The 18809-nt window shown below is 40.1% G+C and overlaps 1 protein-coding gene across 2 annotated transcripts in view; it reads left to right on the forward strand.

Annotated features, from left to right (window-relative positions):
* Positions 1-18809, forward strand: part of COL6A2 (collagen type VI alpha 2 chain) — a 51879-nt gene that overhangs the window by 19049 nt on the left and 14021 nt on the right. For both annotated transcript variants that reach the window (XM_077448160.1, XM_077448159.1), the window contains exons 12-24: positions 261-323; positions 4369-4431; positions 7095-7184; positions 7300-7362; positions 7455-7517; positions 9650-9712; positions 11929-11991; positions 12383-12433; positions 15631-15666; positions 16303-16365; positions 16551-16613; positions 17691-17726; positions 17935-17980. In XM_077448160.1, the coding sequence (XP_077304286.1) occupies positions 261-323; positions 4369-4431; positions 7095-7184; positions 7300-7362; positions 7455-7517; positions 9650-9712; positions 11929-11991; positions 12383-12433; positions 15631-15666; positions 16303-16365; positions 16551-16613; positions 17691-17726; positions 17935-17980 (763 nt within the window). The remainder of the gene's footprint in view (positions 1-260; positions 324-4368; positions 4432-7094; positions 7185-7299; positions 7363-7454; positions 7518-9649; positions 9713-11928; positions 11992-12382; positions 12434-15630; positions 15667-16302; positions 16366-16550; positions 16614-17690; positions 17727-17934; positions 17981-18809) is intronic.

The following is an 18809-nucleotide window of genomic DNA, read 5'->3' on the forward strand; positions in this document are numbered from 1 at the left end:
GTTGTGTACCTGTTGCCCTTCTGAAATAAAGTTACACTTGGATCTGACAAAAGAACATTTGTCAGCTTACATTGGACTTGGTTGGAGAGTCAGGGCAGAGCAGGAAAGCTTTGCTTTGCTTGATTAGGCTATGTTATTGGGTGACTTTGGAAGTTTTTGTATTGCTCTTGAGTTGCTCATAGAAACTATTAATGCTATAGACCTTTTTAAACATATTCTGTACTTTGAAATTTCACATATGTATATTATTTATTCTTCAGGGCCCTAATGGCTATGCAGGAGATGCTGGAGACAGAGGCGATGATGGAGACCCCGGACCAAAGGTGTGTGTGTGGTATCTTTATGTTTTCAGCCATAGGAGTTAAGATATCATAGAAGACTTTATTTACATTCAAGATGGCTTACATCTGTTATCCATCTAACAAGGTCTTGCCTTTGCAAGTAATACATAGCGATTAAACAAATCCTTCTACATAGGTTCTCCCTGATTATTTGCAGTTTACATCCATTCAAAGTACAGATTTTATAAAGTTTGTCTGAGCTAACAGAAGGAAGGAGGCGAGGAAATGAAGTTACACTCATAGAGCTCAGTGAGCTGAACTGAGAGCTGATTGGAGGGAAGGGACACCCCTCTTCACACAGCACACAGGAACAGAGCTGAGGCTGTCAGTTATAGGCTGTGTGCTGAAGCTCCCTCCCCTGTCAATTTTTTTCTCTCAGTGTTAGGGCCGGTTCACACTGCGAGCCGCGGCGAGGCGTCTCCGACTTCCTCGCCGCGACTTGCAGAGGACTTCTGCATAGAAGTCAATGCAAGTCGCCCCCGAAGTCGCCCCGAAGTAGTACAGGAACCTTTTTTCTGAGTCGGAGCGACTCGAGTCGCTCCTCTCAGAACGGTTCCATAGCACTGTATGGGGGCGACTTGCGGGAGCGAGGCGAGGCGAGCCGTGTCGCCTCGCCTCGCGTCGCAGTGTGAACCGGCCCTTAGAAAAACCTGTCAGAAGTGACTCATTCTAATAGCAGAGGAACAAGGCAGCTGACAGAAATGAAACTTAGTGCTCTGGATTGAGACCAGTACACACTATAGAGGGATATGCTTTGTTCATATTCCATGTCAGAGGTTTACAATCACCTTACACTATCAAGTAGCTGTTACTGATGGGACTGATCAGACTCCTAGTAACACTTTGCTTAGCTGTGGACAGTCTAATCTACAATTGCATTTGTCATTGAGATTTAGGCTGCCCATGCCCTTTAAATGTTGGGTGAGCATGCAGGCATAGTTCAACCAAGCTTACAAGTTTTAGTTTAGTGGAGACTAGATATAGAACAGATAGAAAGAAGTGCTGTTACTTATCAGCATTGAGCAACTGCCCCAGAGTTTCTAACCAATCTCATTGCGAGTACCCCTCAACAACAAATATCTGGAGGCATCTGCAGGCACCCACAGATATAAGATCTAATTTGGCCATTTGCTAATCCTTGTCTGTTGGAACATTTAGGTTAAACCTAACAAATGGGGTATTTTGAGTCTAAAGCCCCGTACATAGATCAGACTTTCTGACGGGAAATGTTCGATGACAGGCTGTTGTCGGTTAATCTGACCTATGCTCCATCGGACAATTTTTGGCTAGCATGTTTTCAAATTTTCCGTGGACAAATGTGTGTTGTCGGATTTTTTGGGCGTGTGTACACAAGTCCGTCGGACAAAAGTACAAACACACATGCTTGGAAGCAAGGGCGAGCCAGAAGCTGTCAGTCTTGTCAAATTTGTAATGGAGAATTAACATTTGTGACGTGGCAAATTATGAAATCTCAAAATACACGCGCACACGTCTTCTTTAATGGGATAATAATGAAGCTGCTTTGCTGGTGATACTGATGGAGTTATTGTAAACCAGGGATCTCAAACTGGCGGGCCTCCAGCTGTTGCAAAACTACAAGTCCCATGAGGCATTGCAAGGCTGACAGTTACAAGCATGACTCCCACAGGCAAAAGCATGATGGGACTTGTAGTTTTGCAACAGCTGGAGGGCCGCACGTTTGAGACCCCTGTTGTAAACAAATTTACAAACGCTTTTTTTTTCCTAGTGATATCAAGAATAATATTATTATGCTTTTTTTTTTTTTTTTTTGGGCAAGTTACCACAACACCATTATCCCGTAGTTTTTAAGACCAAAGATACAACTATGTTGGTGTCCCTTGTCAATTTTACAAATGTAACTGCCTACTTCCAAATTGTCATTTGAAGTAAAACACATAGCCAAGTAATTTTCCCCACAGTTTTTTTTATTGTGCATTAAAAAATTAAAAAAATTCAATTAGACATGCTATCTGCCAATAGAACTTAACCAAAAAGTGCAGTCTATGCATCTAAAATATAGAAAATATACCAAATAAAATCATTGTTCAAGCAAAAAAATTATGTGAAAGCAATAACTCCAAGGCCAATAATAAATAACACATTATCTCCTCCGATTCCGCAACATGTGTGGTTAACGAACGGCCGCTCAGAAATGAACTGAAAAGCACGAAATGAAAAACACTCACCAAACTTCTACTAACACGAAATTAGCAGAAGGAGCCCAAAGGGTGGCGCTAAAGAGCTAAAAAAAACATGTAGTACGTCTCGTACATCACTACAATCGTAATTGTTGGCCAACATTTGTGTGACAGTGTGTAATTAAGACAGGTTTGGGCCAACGCCCTTCGGACAAAATTCCACGTTTTTGTTGGCCAACAATCCGATCATGTGTATGAGGCATAAGTGTCAAAAATTCCGATTATACAGAGGATGATGGAAGCTCCATTGGAACCCATGATCACCATCATTGACATCTGCTACTAGATTGGGTCACATTGGGCAAATGACTGGAAAAGCTCATCAAAACATACATTGATTTCTCATCAGATAACTTTCCTGTTTTGTGGCAGTTTTAGATATACATATGATACAGTTGGCTGACAAATCCAATATTTACAGTAATGTGGGCTTTTTTGGTTATTATTTGTCTTAAACTAGAAAAGGCATTTTTTTTTGGAGGCAGTAAAGGAGGGTTATAACACTTTTCAGGCTTTGTTGTCATCAGTGTCCCATTGGGGGATTTTCCTTCACTTCCTGTCCCATAGCCAAAACAGGAAGTGAGAAGAAATCCCACAAAAGCGAGGGAATCTCTGGTGGTTACCAGGGTCACCAGAACTAATGGCCCCATTGGAAGATTTGTCCTCTATTCCTATACTTTCAGTGATAGAGTAAACAGGACAAACAGAGATGGTGAATCTCCCTAAGGCGGACGCAGACAGCAATAAAAACTGCCAGGTGTTCTACACCCTCTCCACTCTATCCGAAACCAAAAAAAGCAGCCTTGACTTTAGTTATACTTTGATTAGTCGATAGGTCTACAGTAAGGCCCCTTTCACACGGGACGGATCAGTAATGATCCGCCCCGTGATGATCCGCTCGCTCAGCGGGGATCGCTCCGTTGTCCCCGCTGAGCTGGCTGCGGACAGGGCGGTCTCCGCACACTGTGCGGGGACCGCACTGTCAGCTCTCCGCTCTCCTCTATGGGGATCGGATGCGCACGGACCGTCTGTCCGTGTTCGTCCGATCCGCTCTGCAGACGGATAGAAAAATAGGATTTTCCTCCGTCTGCAGTATCGGACAGTAGCGGAGGCAGACGAAATCGGGTGTCTGCGGATGTTCATCCGCAGTAACCCGCTATCCCATAGGGATGAATGTATGCCCGTATTTCATCCGCAAAGGGATGGATGAAATACGGACATATCGTCCGCATGTGTGAAAGGGGCCTAAGAGTTTTATTTGAATTTTGTGTTGAGATGCCACTTTATAATTTTTAAAAACATTAGAAAAGAAAATGTGAAAAAGTGAGTTAATACAACCTGATTCTTTGTTTCCAGAGATTAAATTTGTTTGGCTATCATAAACAACAACTGCTGATTTTGTACAACTTCTTTTCTCATGTTATTGTAAATAGCCCTCAAGTCTCAATGCCACATTTTTTCCTAAATATAGGGGTTGCTACTTAAACATTCTCCACTAGAGGGAGCCCCAAGATTTGTGACAAATTAAACGTACCAACTCATAGTGCATAAAAGGTCTGCCAATACATATAGGATACAGTCAACTTACTGTACATTACCTTTTCTTAATTTCTGCGTTTAATTACAAAATGAAAAATATAGTATAGAAGTGTTAGGGAGCTCTACATAGTTTGCTAGTGTCTACACATACACAATGTAATGTGGAGAATCACTTTAGCATGTCTTAGCTCATTGTTATAACCACACACTTGACTTCTTAATGGACCTCTTTTTAGATTGTTAATATTTGAGTTTTTTTTTTTTTCAAGGGTGATGCTGGAAGGCCTGGACGTAATGGACCACCAGGGCCATTCGGAGAGAAAGGAGATAAGGTAACCTAACATGGAAACATTTTCACACTTTCTGTGTCACTTACTACCTGAACTTTTGGAATATGCTTATCATAGAAAGCCCTTCCATCGCCATCAGATTGTTGACTTTGTACTATATTTGAGTATAGATTCTGACTTTAGTTTGATATTATTTGATAGGTCGCTTGGCTATTGCAATTTGAGCGTCACATATGCTCATTTTATTGCCACTTTTGTTAATTCTTATGATTTTAATCACTGGTACATTTAGGTATTTTGCAGTACATATTGGTCTGAACTGTCATTCATATATTTTCCATAATGTACATATTCTCTAAGTTACAATGCTATATTCCAAAAATATTATGTAGCTAGATTCCTTTTAGTCATATTTATACTTCTATGTTCTCATGTTTTAAAGATGCATAAATAAGGTCTATTTTTTTTCTCACTCATTGAGGGACACAGGAAGTCTTTAACTTTTGGGTTATATGGATGCCTTCAGGGGGAGTGGCAAACTTAAATCTGTAGGCCAGCCCAGGATAACAGCCACCTATTACCAGGATTTCTCAGTTTTTGCTAGTGTGTTAAAGACTAATAGATTTTTTGCTAGTTTTTTCATCTTTGTTTTTTTCTTGAATCATAACTGTCTCTTATCAGCCTGGCTTTTAGAGTACTGCGTCCTGGACTGTACGTTGTCTGGATAGCCTGGAAGTGACCTTCAGACATTGGGTTTCACATGGGGTGCTTTCCAGATTATGTTTATTGAACATATATACATTGCACTTTAACAGCATAGAGGAAAGTGTTAAATTGTTCACATTTCAGGATATAATTATACCATTTTGATAATTCATGCAAATAAGCTTATTATCATATGACATACTCCTCATTAATACCAGCCAAAGCCACTTTTGTAACCCCTTTGTAAACCTCTATGACTTTGTCATTTCCATAAGACAGTCTCTCTATTTAACTGTAACAAGCTCACTTGGAGCAAGAAAACATAGTGTATCCCAGAGTCTCTACTACGAGTACAACATAACCACTTAGTGACTGCCGGCCTGCAATGTACTGCGGATGAATGGGCGCTGTTAGCAAAGCGACGTACCGTACATCGCTGCCTACTTCCAGGTTTAGGATGCCCTATATGTTAACCCCTTCCCAGCCAGTATCATTAGTACAGTGGCAATGTGTAGTATTATCACTGTATTATTGTCACTGGTGATGTCAGTGGCAGTTAGTCAGCAATATCGCAGTCCCATTATAAATCATTTAACCCCACTATTATGTATAAATGAAAAAAAAAAAATCTAGTATATATCCCATAGTTTGTAGGTGCTATAACTTTCATGCAAACCAATCAATATACACTTGTTGGATTTTTTTTTTCTTTTTTTATCAAGAACATGTAACAGAATACATTTTGGCCAAAGTGTATGAAGAAATTTGATTTTTTAAATGTTTTAATTGGATATATTTTAGAACATAAAGTAAAAAATATCTTTAAAAAAAAGTAAAAATTGTTTACATCACAAAAAATAAAAAACCCAATGGCAATAAAATACCACCAAAAGAAGTTTCTATTTGTGTCTCTCTCTCTGGTCATCTCCTGCAGTATGTCTGCAGTCTCTGGTCATCTCCTGCAGTATGTCTGCAGTCTCTGGTCATCTCCTGCAGTATGTCTGCAGTCTCTGGCCCTCTCCTGCAGTATGTGTATTAATGTGCCACTTTGCTTGCTCAATTATTTGGGATTGCTCCACTGCTCAGTGAGTGGTAATGATGTGCATTAAGCTGTAGAAACCAACCAGTGAACTGTAGTGATCTGCTGTAATCTCTAGCAACTAATCAGTAAGTAAAATGCACAGTAACCACTAGCAACCAATTGTAAACCTATAGAAACCATCCAGTGAGTGGTAAGGATAGGTTGTAAGCTCTGGCAACCAATTGCAATCGCTGCATGATCTGCTGCAGTAAACTGATTTTGAGTCTGCATGACCGCCCAATTGCCAGTTAAAGTAGTGCAGTGCCGAATAGCAAAAGATGACATGGTCATGAAGGAGGTAAAAACTTCTGGAGCTGAAGTGGTTAACAAACTATACCTTTCAACATCCACACACATTGTTGTTCATTACCTCTCTACAAGGTTGGTGGAGCTGAGACCATAACCAACGGGCCCATAGCCTGACATGAGCCATGTTCAGAATTTCCCAACACATATATATGACATTCTGAGGAGTTGAAGAGGAACTTCAATCCATCGATACACTGATCCTGTCCCTCTGCACCATCTTTGAACATTTGGCATGCACCCGTTAGCAAAGCTACCTCCTGGGAGGTGTTACATAGATATCCCAGTCCACGTCATTCTAGCTTAGACAACAAAGAAGGAAGTGCTGCACTGCAGCACAGAAAAGTCAGAATGCATTTAATAAATAAGGTAATAAGCCCCATATGTCATAGGGGTTGGAGGAGCCAGAAGGAAGAAAGTTATTTTAATGGCTGAAGTTCTGCTTTCATGTTGCCATATCCAATCAGAGTTATGGAGGCACCATCAAATTATTTTTTAGGAACATAACTGTCGTTTTTTATATTATTGCAGTGTTATATGCATGTTCTTATTTATGATCTTCAAAAATATAAAGCATTTACTGCTCTAACACAAGTCTCTTTATATCTTTCAGGGTCTACCTGGAAATTCTGGGGCTCCTGGAGGTCCAGGTACAAAAGGGAATAAAGGAGGACCAGGAACAATAGGACCAAAAGGAGAGCCAGTAAGACAGTATCTTCTCAGTTATTGCTGCATATATATTCCTGCAGGATATGGGGGCTCATTAGTCAAGATATTTTGCTGCATTAGGCTTTTACTCACTCCATATGTTTTTCTAGGGTCGCAGAGGAGATCCTGGTACCAAAGGAGGTGCAGGCACTGATGGACCCAAAGGGGAGAAGGTGAATAAAATAGTTACATTAAAATGTGTTGCAGAAAAATATTATTAAAATGACCATGGTGGATGTGATGTCATAATGTATTTTGGTTTCAGGGAGATCCTGGTCCAGAGGGTCCACGAGGACTTGGTGGAGAAGCTGGCCAAAAAGGAGCAAAGGTATATACTAAATTTTGCCAACTAGCTAAGTAACTGGATCCATAATAAATCTGTTGGCTTGACCACTGTGAAATCATCTATAATATTATATAATCCTTACCTGTATTCTTGTAATATTAGCCTTCCTTAACCACTTCCCGACCAGCGCACGACGATGTACGTCGACAGAATGGCACGGGCAGGCATATTGGCGTACAGGTTCGTCCAATATTCAATGCCGCCCTGCCATCGGGAGCGCGCCGCCGGCGGCACGCTCCCGCGCTGGTCGGGACCCCCGTGAGTCCGGTCGCGGGACCCGCAGACTCGATCGCCGCGGGCATCCCCGCGATCGTCTCACGGAGCGGCCGAATGGAGGAAATGCTGTGTAAACAACATTTCTCCATTCTGCCTAGCAACTAGTGACGCTGATCTCTGCTCCATGTGATTGGAGCAGAGATCAGTGTTCACTAAATGAAAGCCCAACCCCCCCACAGTTAGTAACACACCCATAGGAACACTTAACCCCTACACTGCCACCCACTGGTTAACCCTTTCACTGCCAGTGTCATTTACACAGGAATCACTGCATTTATATAGCAGTGATTACTGTATAAATGACAATGGTCCCAAAAATGTGTCAAAAATGTCCGATGGGTCCCCCACAATGTCGCAGTCACAATAAAAATCGCTGATCGCCGCCATTACTAGTTAAAAAAAAAATAATAAAAAATTATTAATAAAAATGCTATAAAACTATCCCTATTTTGTAAACGCTATAACTTTTGCGCAAACCAATCAATAATCGCTTATTGCGATTTTTTTTACCAAAAATATGTAGAAGAATACGTATCGGCCTAAACTGAGGGAAAAAAATGTTTTTTTATATATTTTTGGGGGATATTTATTATAACAAAAAGTAAAAAATAATGCGTTTTTTTCAAAATTGTCACTCTATTTTTGGTTATAGCACAAAAAATAAAAACCGCAGGGGTGACCAAATACCACCAAAAGAAAGCTCTATTTGTGGGAAAAAAAGGACGTCAATTTTGTTTGGGAGCCACGTCGCACGACCGCACAATTGGCAGTTAAAGCGACGCAGTGCCGAATCGCAAAAAGGGGTCTGGTCTTTGACCAGCAAATTGGTCCGGTCTGCAAGTGGTTAAGGAGAAGTATGGGCAAAGCTTTTCTGGTCATACTTCTCTTCTGGGTCATTGAAGTGCACTTGCCTGTGAACTTCTGTGACCCAGCATCAGCCGACAGTGAGCTAAAGTCTGCTGTCGGCTGACAACACAGAGCCACTCCAGGTTTTGGAAGCATCCCAGCAATAATGTTGATCCACCCAGATATCTGATTGGTAGTTGAGAACTTGAGCCAGCCGCTCTCATCTCCTCAACAGTCCAGGTCTCCAGTGAGCACTGGAGGGGCAAGGCAGAGAACGGTGACTGACAGGACACATGTATATGTGTTGAAGTGTGTTGCCATACATTGTTAATAGAATCCCAGTGCACATAAACAGTGCCGTACAGTGCACCACACAAATGCAAAGGCACGGCACAAATAGAGCAAGTGCATCTACAGCTTATTCAGAATGTGTGTGTTGAATTGCACTGTGAATAGACGTGTTTCCTGTGCTGTGATTGGATCCTAACAGTGAATGAATACTCTACATCAGGAGTCTCCAAACTTTTCAAACAAAGGGCCAGTTTAATGTCCTTCAGACTCTAGGAGGGCCAGATTGTAGCCAGCGGGGGCAGAAAATGTCCCGAAACCGGTATCATTGAGAATACATATGGCCTCTGGGTTGGTGGTCAATAGGAGGAGGAGGAGTGCCCCTATTTGTAGGAGGAAAAGTATCCCGTCATTGGTATCAGTAGAAGAAATAGTGCCCCATTGTTTGTGTCAGTGGGAGGAATAGTGCCCCATATCAGTGTGAGGAATAGTGCCCCAAGGGCCGAATAAAGGCTAGCAAAGAGCCACATCTGGCCCTCGGGCCGCAGTTTGGAGACCCCTGCTCTACATTCACAAATACCTCCAGGTGTAGCCTAGGATTAATAAATGGAAATATATTATTGGTGTGTATAAAATCCACAGCTATGCTTGTACTGTAGGTAGTGGTGATTAAACTGTATACTAATCCAATTCTGTCCTTAAAGGGTGACCGTGGAGCTCCGGGACCAAGGGGAGGGCAGGGAACAGTTGGAGTGCCTGGCAAAAATGTAAGTATGCTTGTTATGTTTACCCTGTCCTTGTTTAAAGTATATGTGAGCCCTTACCTTGTAAAACAATCCATTCATGTTGACATAGAAATAAAAGGCAAAACATTTGTGTGTATGTATGTATCACATGACTTCTGTTCTGCTGCAAAAGAGGCTTGGAGAGGTGGGGGTGGAGACTGCATGGGGGAGTGCGTCAACAGGCAGAGAAAGAGCAAGTCTTGGCCTTTGGAGAACAGGCAGGCTGTGCTCTCAGCCCAGCTATCTAACTGACCCTGCTGGGAAGGATGTGCTTCTATGAGTAGCGTGGTCATTTTAAAATAGAAAAGCAGGGAGAATGGCAGGATCACCAGGTATTTTGCACACAGGAAGAAATACAATGAGAACAGCATACTTTTTAACACAAATACAGTGCAACAGACACATATTAGTAACATGAAATGTTGGGGTAGCTTGCACTTTGTGCAATTATGCACTCTGTTTCATTGTAGTACAGCAATCATGTATAAATAGTAATCCACACAAGTTACTAAGAAAGGGTAAAGTATTTTTCTATAAATAGTCTTTTTAGCAAGGTATCTTTATCTATATTTGAGAGTATTTTATGCAGCTATTCACTGCATGATGGTGCTTCTATTTATTACTGAATACCACTGATTCAATAAATGATTCCTAGTGGTGGTTTGTATCAAATCTGTCACTGTCTAATATAAAATTTGACAGAATATTTGCTTATAGATCTGTCTTATCTGTGAAGAATCATGCCATTTAATCAGTCCTGATTTTATGCATCTATGAAGAATATACAAATTAGCAGTCATGTAAAATAAAATCACCATCTGGCAGTTCTGCTGATTTGGAAATTGTTCTGAATAAACCTACACATCATTGAGTTTTTGATCTCTTCCATAGTCATGTTTATCCACTTGCCGACGGCTGAATGTCCATGGACGTCCTTGGCTTTTTGGTGGTATATCTGAAGCTACAGGCATCATTCAGATATCAGCGTTTTCAGCCAGTGATTTCCTACACCATAAGAATAATCATGGCGGCTAGTCAGCCGCTAGATCGTTCTTATTGGCGCTGAGAGGGGACTCCCTCCCGCCGCCCTCCGGTGCTTCTACCGACTCGCCTCTGCGATCGGTGAGTTAGAGAACGGATGTGCCAGCCCTGAATGTCCACCATAGAGATTTCCGGCGGACCAGATGGTCGCCGGAGTCTCTATGATCATAGGAGGCCAGGCACGATTTTATGACGTCACGCCCAGCCTTTGCATTAAAAAAAAACAGCGCTGCCCCGGCTGGGAAGCCGTGATCATTTTTCTTTTTAATTATTTTAGGCTTCCCTGCCTAGAGGTGAGATGTGGGGTCTTATTGACCCCACATCTCACCCGAAAGAGGTCCTGTCATGCCATTCCTATTACAAGGGATGTTTACATTCCTTGTAATAGGAATAAAAGTGATCATTGTTTTTTTTTAAAGTGTCAAATTAGAAAATTTTCAGTAAAATTAACAATAAAACTATAGTGCCCCTGTCCCCGTGTGCTCGCACGCAGAAGCGAATGCATATGTAAGTCCTGCCCACATATGAAATCGGTGTTGAAACCACACGTGTGAGGTGTCACCACGAACGTTAGAATGAGAGCAATAATTCTAATCCTAGACCTCCTCTGTAACTCAAAACATGTAACCAGTAAAAAAAAATTAATTGTAGCCTATGGGGATTTTTAAGTACCGAAGTTTGGCACCATTCCATGAGCGTGTGCAATTTTGAAGCGTGACATGTTAGCTATCTATTTACTCGTTGTAACTTCATCTTTCACATTATGCAAACGGACTCACTTCACTGTTTTTTTTTTTTTTTAAAGCATGAAACCTTTTTTTTCCAAAAAAAAGTGTTTAAAAAATTGCTGTGTAAATATCGTGCGAGATAAATATTGAAATGACCGCCATTGTATTCTCTAGGGTCTCTGCTAAAAAACATATATAATGTTTGGGGGTTCTATGTAATTTTTTTAGTAAAAAAAATATAATTTTTACATGTAGGAGAGAAATGTCAGAATTGGCCTGGTGGGCAAGTTATTTTAATATAAATACACTAATACTCACATTGTTTTAACTAATGAATTGTTTTCATATTCCTGATCTATGTCTGCTTCTGCAGTCACTGATTTCCCATGCTCCCATGTAGTTAAACAGTAATGTTTATTTCTTCTGCAGGGCTCACGTGGTGATCCAGGGGACATGGGAGAAAGAGGAAACCCGGGAGCACCAGGACCTAAGGTAGACATGCATATATAATAAACATTTTATAGGCCTTTTTATGTGGTTTCCATCCCTCCTTTGACCATCTTTTCTCACTCTTTACCTATACTGACTGGCAGTCTGTCATTGGCCAAATGGCTAAAGACATTGTTAAAGACACAAATCTATTGATATCAACCCCAAAAAAATAAAACAAACATTGTATCCTTAGAATTCCTAATCCCAAACAAATGAAAAGCACACACAGTGTCCTCAAGATGCAGAGGAAAGCATAAAACCCCTAAAAGGTGTGCTCTGGTTTGCTCTAACAGCGAAGAAAATGTCATCCTGTTCCCCCAAAGGCAGCAAGATAACTATTTTATGATGCCATTTCTTTGCAGTCTGTTAATGCAATTGCATTTTATTTTAGGGAGACAGAGGAAGACCTGGTATCAGCTACCCAGGACCACGGGGACCTCCAGTAAGTAGACTCACCAAAATCACATGTGTTTTATATATATATATATATATATATATATATATATATATATATATATATATTACACACACATATTAGTAATGTGCTATATCTAACCTGAAAGCTTACAAGAAACCTCTTTAGTGCCCTGGCAGAGCCTTTTAAAGAATTTCCGCCATCAAGTTATGTAGAGTGTAAGCATGTCCTCCTTACCTATAGACATGTTACAATTAGACAGCCAATTGCCAGACAAGAATAGTGTCATGTGAAGGGTAGAAGTGTGGATCAGTCAAAAATAGAGAACACCAATATGCCCTATTGGTAAGGGAGAGGGACAATTACAAGCATCCATAATTCCATCATATACAAGAGTGGATCAACATACCTGAAAACACACTGACAAAAGAGAGGGGCCACGGTCCCAAGGAAAGAAGGTATCAAGTGACCCCAGATGGTATACCATCTGGGGTCACTTGATACCTCCTTTCCTTGGGAGTGTGGATCAGTATTTGCAAATACCGTATTTTAGAAAGTCTCTCTTTCAATAGGATTGTGTGGAAGTTCCAGGGTTGCTTTGAAGAGGATTCCAGTAAAGCTGTTAATTTGATCTGACCACACACGGAAATTTAGCAGGTTTAGAAACTGTGTAGAGTTACTATTAGATTTTGCTGTCAGGTAAGAGATATTTGGAAATGGTATGTCCATTAGTTACCCTTTATTCTATTCCTGCAATTTAAGACCAGACTACATAACTAAAATTTTTATAGGCTACCATGAGCATGTACAAACATTTTCAGACTGCCATCTGTTGTCCTAGTTGCCAGTTCCCACAGTTCCCATCAGCAGCCTTTTGTTAGCTAGTGGTGCCATAGATATCTACATGCTTGGAATATCATTCACTAGGACATCTTAAAAAGTAAAAAATGTATTTTATTTTCAATCATCTACAAAATCCTTACACTAAAATTGCAGGAGAGCACAGGATAACTTTTTCTGGTAAAAAAGGTGTCTTAGCCAAAGCGGCACAGTGGTCTAGTGGGAAGCACTCTTGTCTAGCTGTAAAAAGGTCACTGGTTCAAATCCCACCCACAACACTACCTGCATAGAATTTGCATTTTCTCCCTATGCCTACGTGGGTTTACTGTGGCTACTCTGGCTTCTTCCCACACTCCAAAGACATGCTAGTAGGCTAATTGGCCTCTGCCCAAATTGGCCCTAGTATATGAATGTGGGTTAGGGACCTTAGATTTTAAGCTTATTGTGGATAGGGACTGATGTGAATGTACAATGTGTATGTAAAGCGCTGCTTAAATTGATGGCGCTATATAAGTGCCTTAAATAATAATAATAAAAAATAAAAGTGTGTTTAAACCTGGAATGTTGGTTGTATTGTGGCAGTTCTAACAATGATTGAATGAAAACCTAATTCTTCACATATGGAGGTGTGCTGGTGAGACATATTGCTAGCATGAACTTTAATAGGTGCCATTCATCATTTTACTATAAGACTGATAAAGGCTGATATGTTTTACAGTTAACAGATGCCTTCTTTGACTTCTACTTATCACATACACATGCTCTCTCTAAGTATGTACATTTAGGTATGGGCATGTTTGGTTTGATTTACTTAAAGCAAATCGGTGGTTCACTTTGTAAGGGAAGTTGTCCTTTGCAATGGAGTTTACCCTATAAGTTTCAATTTGCAACAAATTGAATGCAATCATATGCAAGAAAAATAAACAACAACATTTTGCTTGTGCATGATTTGATAACGGAAGTCATGACAGAATGAGCTTCATCACTAAGCTCCGGGGCGAAACTCACTGCAAAGTTCATCTTCCCTTGCAAGGTGAACAGCTTTTTTGCCTTTAGCAAAATCAACTCTTTTGTCTATGTAGTGCGGGATATGATGTAGGTACTCCAAAAAACGAAAGGGCCCATAGGAACAGTGAAGTTGGGTTAGGGTTGGGCTCTTAGCCTAGAATAATACAGTATATAATTTGAAGCCAGGCACCATGTAGGGTTCCCAGGTGTTTTTCTGCCACATAAGCACATTTTCTGACACATGACATGATATGGCTGAAGCTGGCAGGCAAAGACCAAACATACACATTTGATATGGAGGAGTAAGTGTTGATAAAAAGCAAGCCCAAGCTTTTTTTTTTCATTTAAGTACTGTATAGTAAAGTAGAATTCAACCCCTGTCAATTACTAGCTAGGGTTTTGGTGGAGATATCATCCTCTATCTTTTCAACCAAGCCAACTTTATCACTATAAGTCTGTCATATAGTCTCATGGGGAATTAACCATAAAGTGAGAGATAACTACCTAGGAATTCTTCTGTGATATATATGCAGTTAACAACAGTAATATGGCTTAAAATTGAAAGTGGTTGTAAACCCTTACAAACCACTTTGACCTACAGGTAAGCCTAGATTAAGGCTTACCTGTAGGTCCAAGAAATATCTCCTAAACCTATACGGTTTAGGAGATATTTGCCCGAAGACAGGCACCGCTGTCTACGGCGCATGTGCCGTAGACAGCGGCGCGCAGGCGCACTGAGCGCGACATTTCCAACAATGGAGCTGCCGCGCATGTCGGCTCCCGTGCGCATGCGCGGGAGTGACGTCATCGCGGCTCCGCCGAATGGCAGCGGCGGAGCTGCGAGACCCCACCGAAAAGATGGATGCGCCGGACTACAGGGGACAGCTGTGACATCGCTGGCTCCTGTGTCAGGTAAGTGACACATAATGGGCTACTATGCGATGCATAGTAGTCCGTTATGCTTTGCCTTTGCAGGGAATGAAAGAGGAAGTAAACCCATCAGGGTTTACTTCCTCTTTAAGGTCAACCTGTCACTGCCATGCTGTGAATTGGAATGGTGTGCCATACACTAGTATGAATCAAGACTCCAGTCTTATGTGGAGTTTACCCCTAGGACATATAGAGTGAAAATAGTATGGACAGTTGTAGAAAAGTAGGAATCCTGACAGGCGGTTGTGCACATGTTACAGATATGATGGCCACCGAATGGTTGATTTTCTGCACAAGGTCTTTTCTTTTGTAGTTCATGTCTACCACTGTGTAGTGTATAGATTGTTTTATGGACACACTGTTACCATAGATATATGGTCCTGTTTATTTATTCTTATATAAAAGTGGAAACAGTAGATGATTTATTTTTTCTTATTTTAATCTAGGGTGATAAAGGAGACAAAGGACCAGCAGGACCTCAGGTGAGAAATTATAATATTTTATGTGTTTTGCACTAGATATGGTTTCCACTTTTGTGTTCTAAACTACAAAAACATGTATTTATTTAGCATATGACATATAACTACTGTTATACATTATTACTTAACAGGACAATTTAGTAACTGTGGATTGAGGGATCTGAGAGAATTTGTGTGCTTATTGGATTTTCTAGAGCTACTCAGTCTGGGGATTTTCCTAAAAGAACTTTATACCAGGCAGGTTATGCATATTATGAGCTTAAATTTATCAGTAGGGTTAATATTTACCAATGAACTGGGGTCAGTTTGCCTTATCTGCTATGGCCTGTTGCCATGCAGAATAATTTTTTGAACGATCATTTATTTATGTCAAACAGCGTGCAAACAACAGAAATCTAGAGCAGACAATTAGCAATTATCATTCACCATTTAGACTCTTGAATACCAATGAAAGGAATAATTACATTGGTTTCTGTGTCTGCACTGTTTTTTGCACGCAGATATACAGTTAGTATGATATTGTTGCATTTAATTTTCAGTGAAATAATATGATGTGCTTACTGATGTGGACTAATTGTATTACGCTTATTTTATGATATTGCATTTCATCAATGAGATCTTCATTTAATGTTTTCACAGGGAGGACGTGGCGACTTTGGACAAAAAGGAGCCCCTGGACCCAAAGGAGTGAAGGGGGAATTTGTAAGTAGCCAACCTAAACAGAAGACACTATCATTGTTGTATCCAGTAAGGTAGCCTGCTTTCATTGAATTAAGTGATTCTTTTATACATGTGTTTTCAGTGATTTCATGTTATCTGGTTATGTTATGACCAAACAATGATCTATGAAGTACAGTAACATACATTTTGCTGTCTCTTTTTTCTAGGGTGACAAAGGTTCCGCAGGAGAGCCTGGCCCCCGGGGACCATCTGGGGAATCTGGAGGCGAGGTATGATATGTGCCTTCTCCTACATGTTTTCAAATCGATTAGCTCAAATGTAAAATCATATGGGCTTTTGGATCATCGAAGACCTCGCTGGTCACAGAGAGGCATCATAAATTCCAGGGCAGGAAACCTTTCTAGGACCCCTGTTTTGTTTGCAAATTGATGTCTCAGCACTCCTCTTTTAGATCACCCATTCATTATGGCACACCAAAGCCTAGTACACACAATCAGAAAATCGGACAAAAGATACTGCTTTCGAAGCAATCATATGATTATCTAATCTTTAGTACAGAGCTTTCGGGAGCTGATAATCTCAGTCCATCCGAAATTATCCATATGGAAAGACACAAACTTATTGTCATACGATAACAGATTGTACGATTTTCATTTAATCAGTACAGTATTCATCTGAAAAAGAATCAGAAGAGCAAAACCACACATGCTCGGAAACAAAAGAACACATTACAATACAATAAAACACATTACATCACTTCCGATGTTGTGTTCTGCCATAAGGGAAATTTCATAAGTTGAGTAACCTCTTAATTTGTGATTAGACTCCAGTTTTGGCATCTGCCTCTGCCTGGAGGAATCTGTTTTATTTCTATCTGTTTAACCTAATGTTGAGAGATTGATGGGGTCTGTGAGATCTCTCAACAAGTGCAATGGGTCCCACTGGGCACATAAAAAAACCTCCCTAAAGATGGCCATATACAGTACCTTAAAATTTGAATGTACAATGTCTGTACAATCTCTGATATTATTTGAGGCCCTACCTAAACAATCTATTCCATTATTATCTTATTATCTAGTCAAGCAGATATATGTTCTACATACAGTAGATGTTGGTAGATTTAAAGCAGATTGTAAGGTGTATCATAAGCTTGAACTTTACATGCACTTTAGAGATTAACAGGCACCAGGGCCACAATCCCTCCCCCACCTCAGGTCTACAAAAATTGTACAAAGGCTAAAATTTATCTAATGGTATTTTTGTAGTGTACAATCCAGATATCTTTAATAGCTAATATTATATAAGATTGATGGCAGATTGTAACTTATTATGTTTTCTATATTTAGGGTGACATTGGACCTCCTGGTGACCCTGCCTTGACTGTAAGTAGTGTATGATGTCATAATAAAGTTATGTAATTGGAAGCAAATGTTTATTTATTGATAGATCATGTGCCATGTCATTGCAACATACTTTGTACAGAGTAATTACCCTGTATTACTTAAAGTCCAAAATGATATTACTTTAAACAATGCTTAACAGCTGTATTAACTGGATGTTACAAGATGATTTGTTTCTATTATTGCACAGGAATGTGATGTCATGACATACGTACGAGAGACATGTGGATGCTGTGGTTAGTTTTCTGTTTTGTTCACTGTGATTATTTATTACAAACAATCCTAAACAGGATAAGAATTATCAACTACTTTAATTGGATGCTCAGTATAGTATATTTGTTCTATATTATTTACTTTTAATTAGCTTGTTTTTACAAGAATGTATAGAATTTTGTATATATTTTTGTTATGTTCACTACTAAAAAATAAACCATAGAGCACATGCATTGCAGTAACATGTGCATTGCTGCAATACAAATGTATGAATAGGGCCTAAAAGTTTATTATCGAATACAAGAACGGGTCATTTTTTTTTTTTCGTTCAATGAGGTTTATTGGTTTTAACAGGCAAGAATACAAGTAACATTCAAGAAGATAACTTTCAGTGAATAAAATTGTATTGGCTAACACGGCCTGTAAAGCATCAGATGAACAGAATACAAACTCTGGAAACACATTAGTTAGTGTACCATGGATGGTGAAATAAGTGCATCCAACGGTAATGGATCTCAGTCCGGATATGGTTAATCAATGTTAGGGAAACCATAACATTGAATTATAACCGTGTAGGAGAGTCACAACATTGTCTATTAATCAGCAGGGGGAAAAGAGGAAAGGTAAGGGTTCCACCAGCCACCCCAAAAGGGATCACGCTGTGGATAGGGGAGCCTAAACCACCTCAACCATTTAACATTGCCATGAGTCTCCTCCTAGATAATGGGGGAGGAATTATTTGGGGCTGATACATATCCTAGAGCCGTATTGAATTACTGCTATGTGATACAAGTCATTGAACTGGGGTGAGATCTGTAACAAGAGTATATATATATATATATATATATATAT

The sequence above is a fragment of the Lithobates pipiens genome, unplaced genomic scaffold (genome assembly GCF_037356315.1).
Source record: "Lithobates pipiens isolate NorthernLeopardFrog02 unplaced genomic scaffold, aLitPip1_a1.2 Scaffold_22, whole genome shotgun sequence".
NCBI classification, from domain to species: domain Eukaryota; kingdom Metazoa; phylum Chordata; class Amphibia; order Anura; family Ranidae; genus Lithobates; species Lithobates pipiens.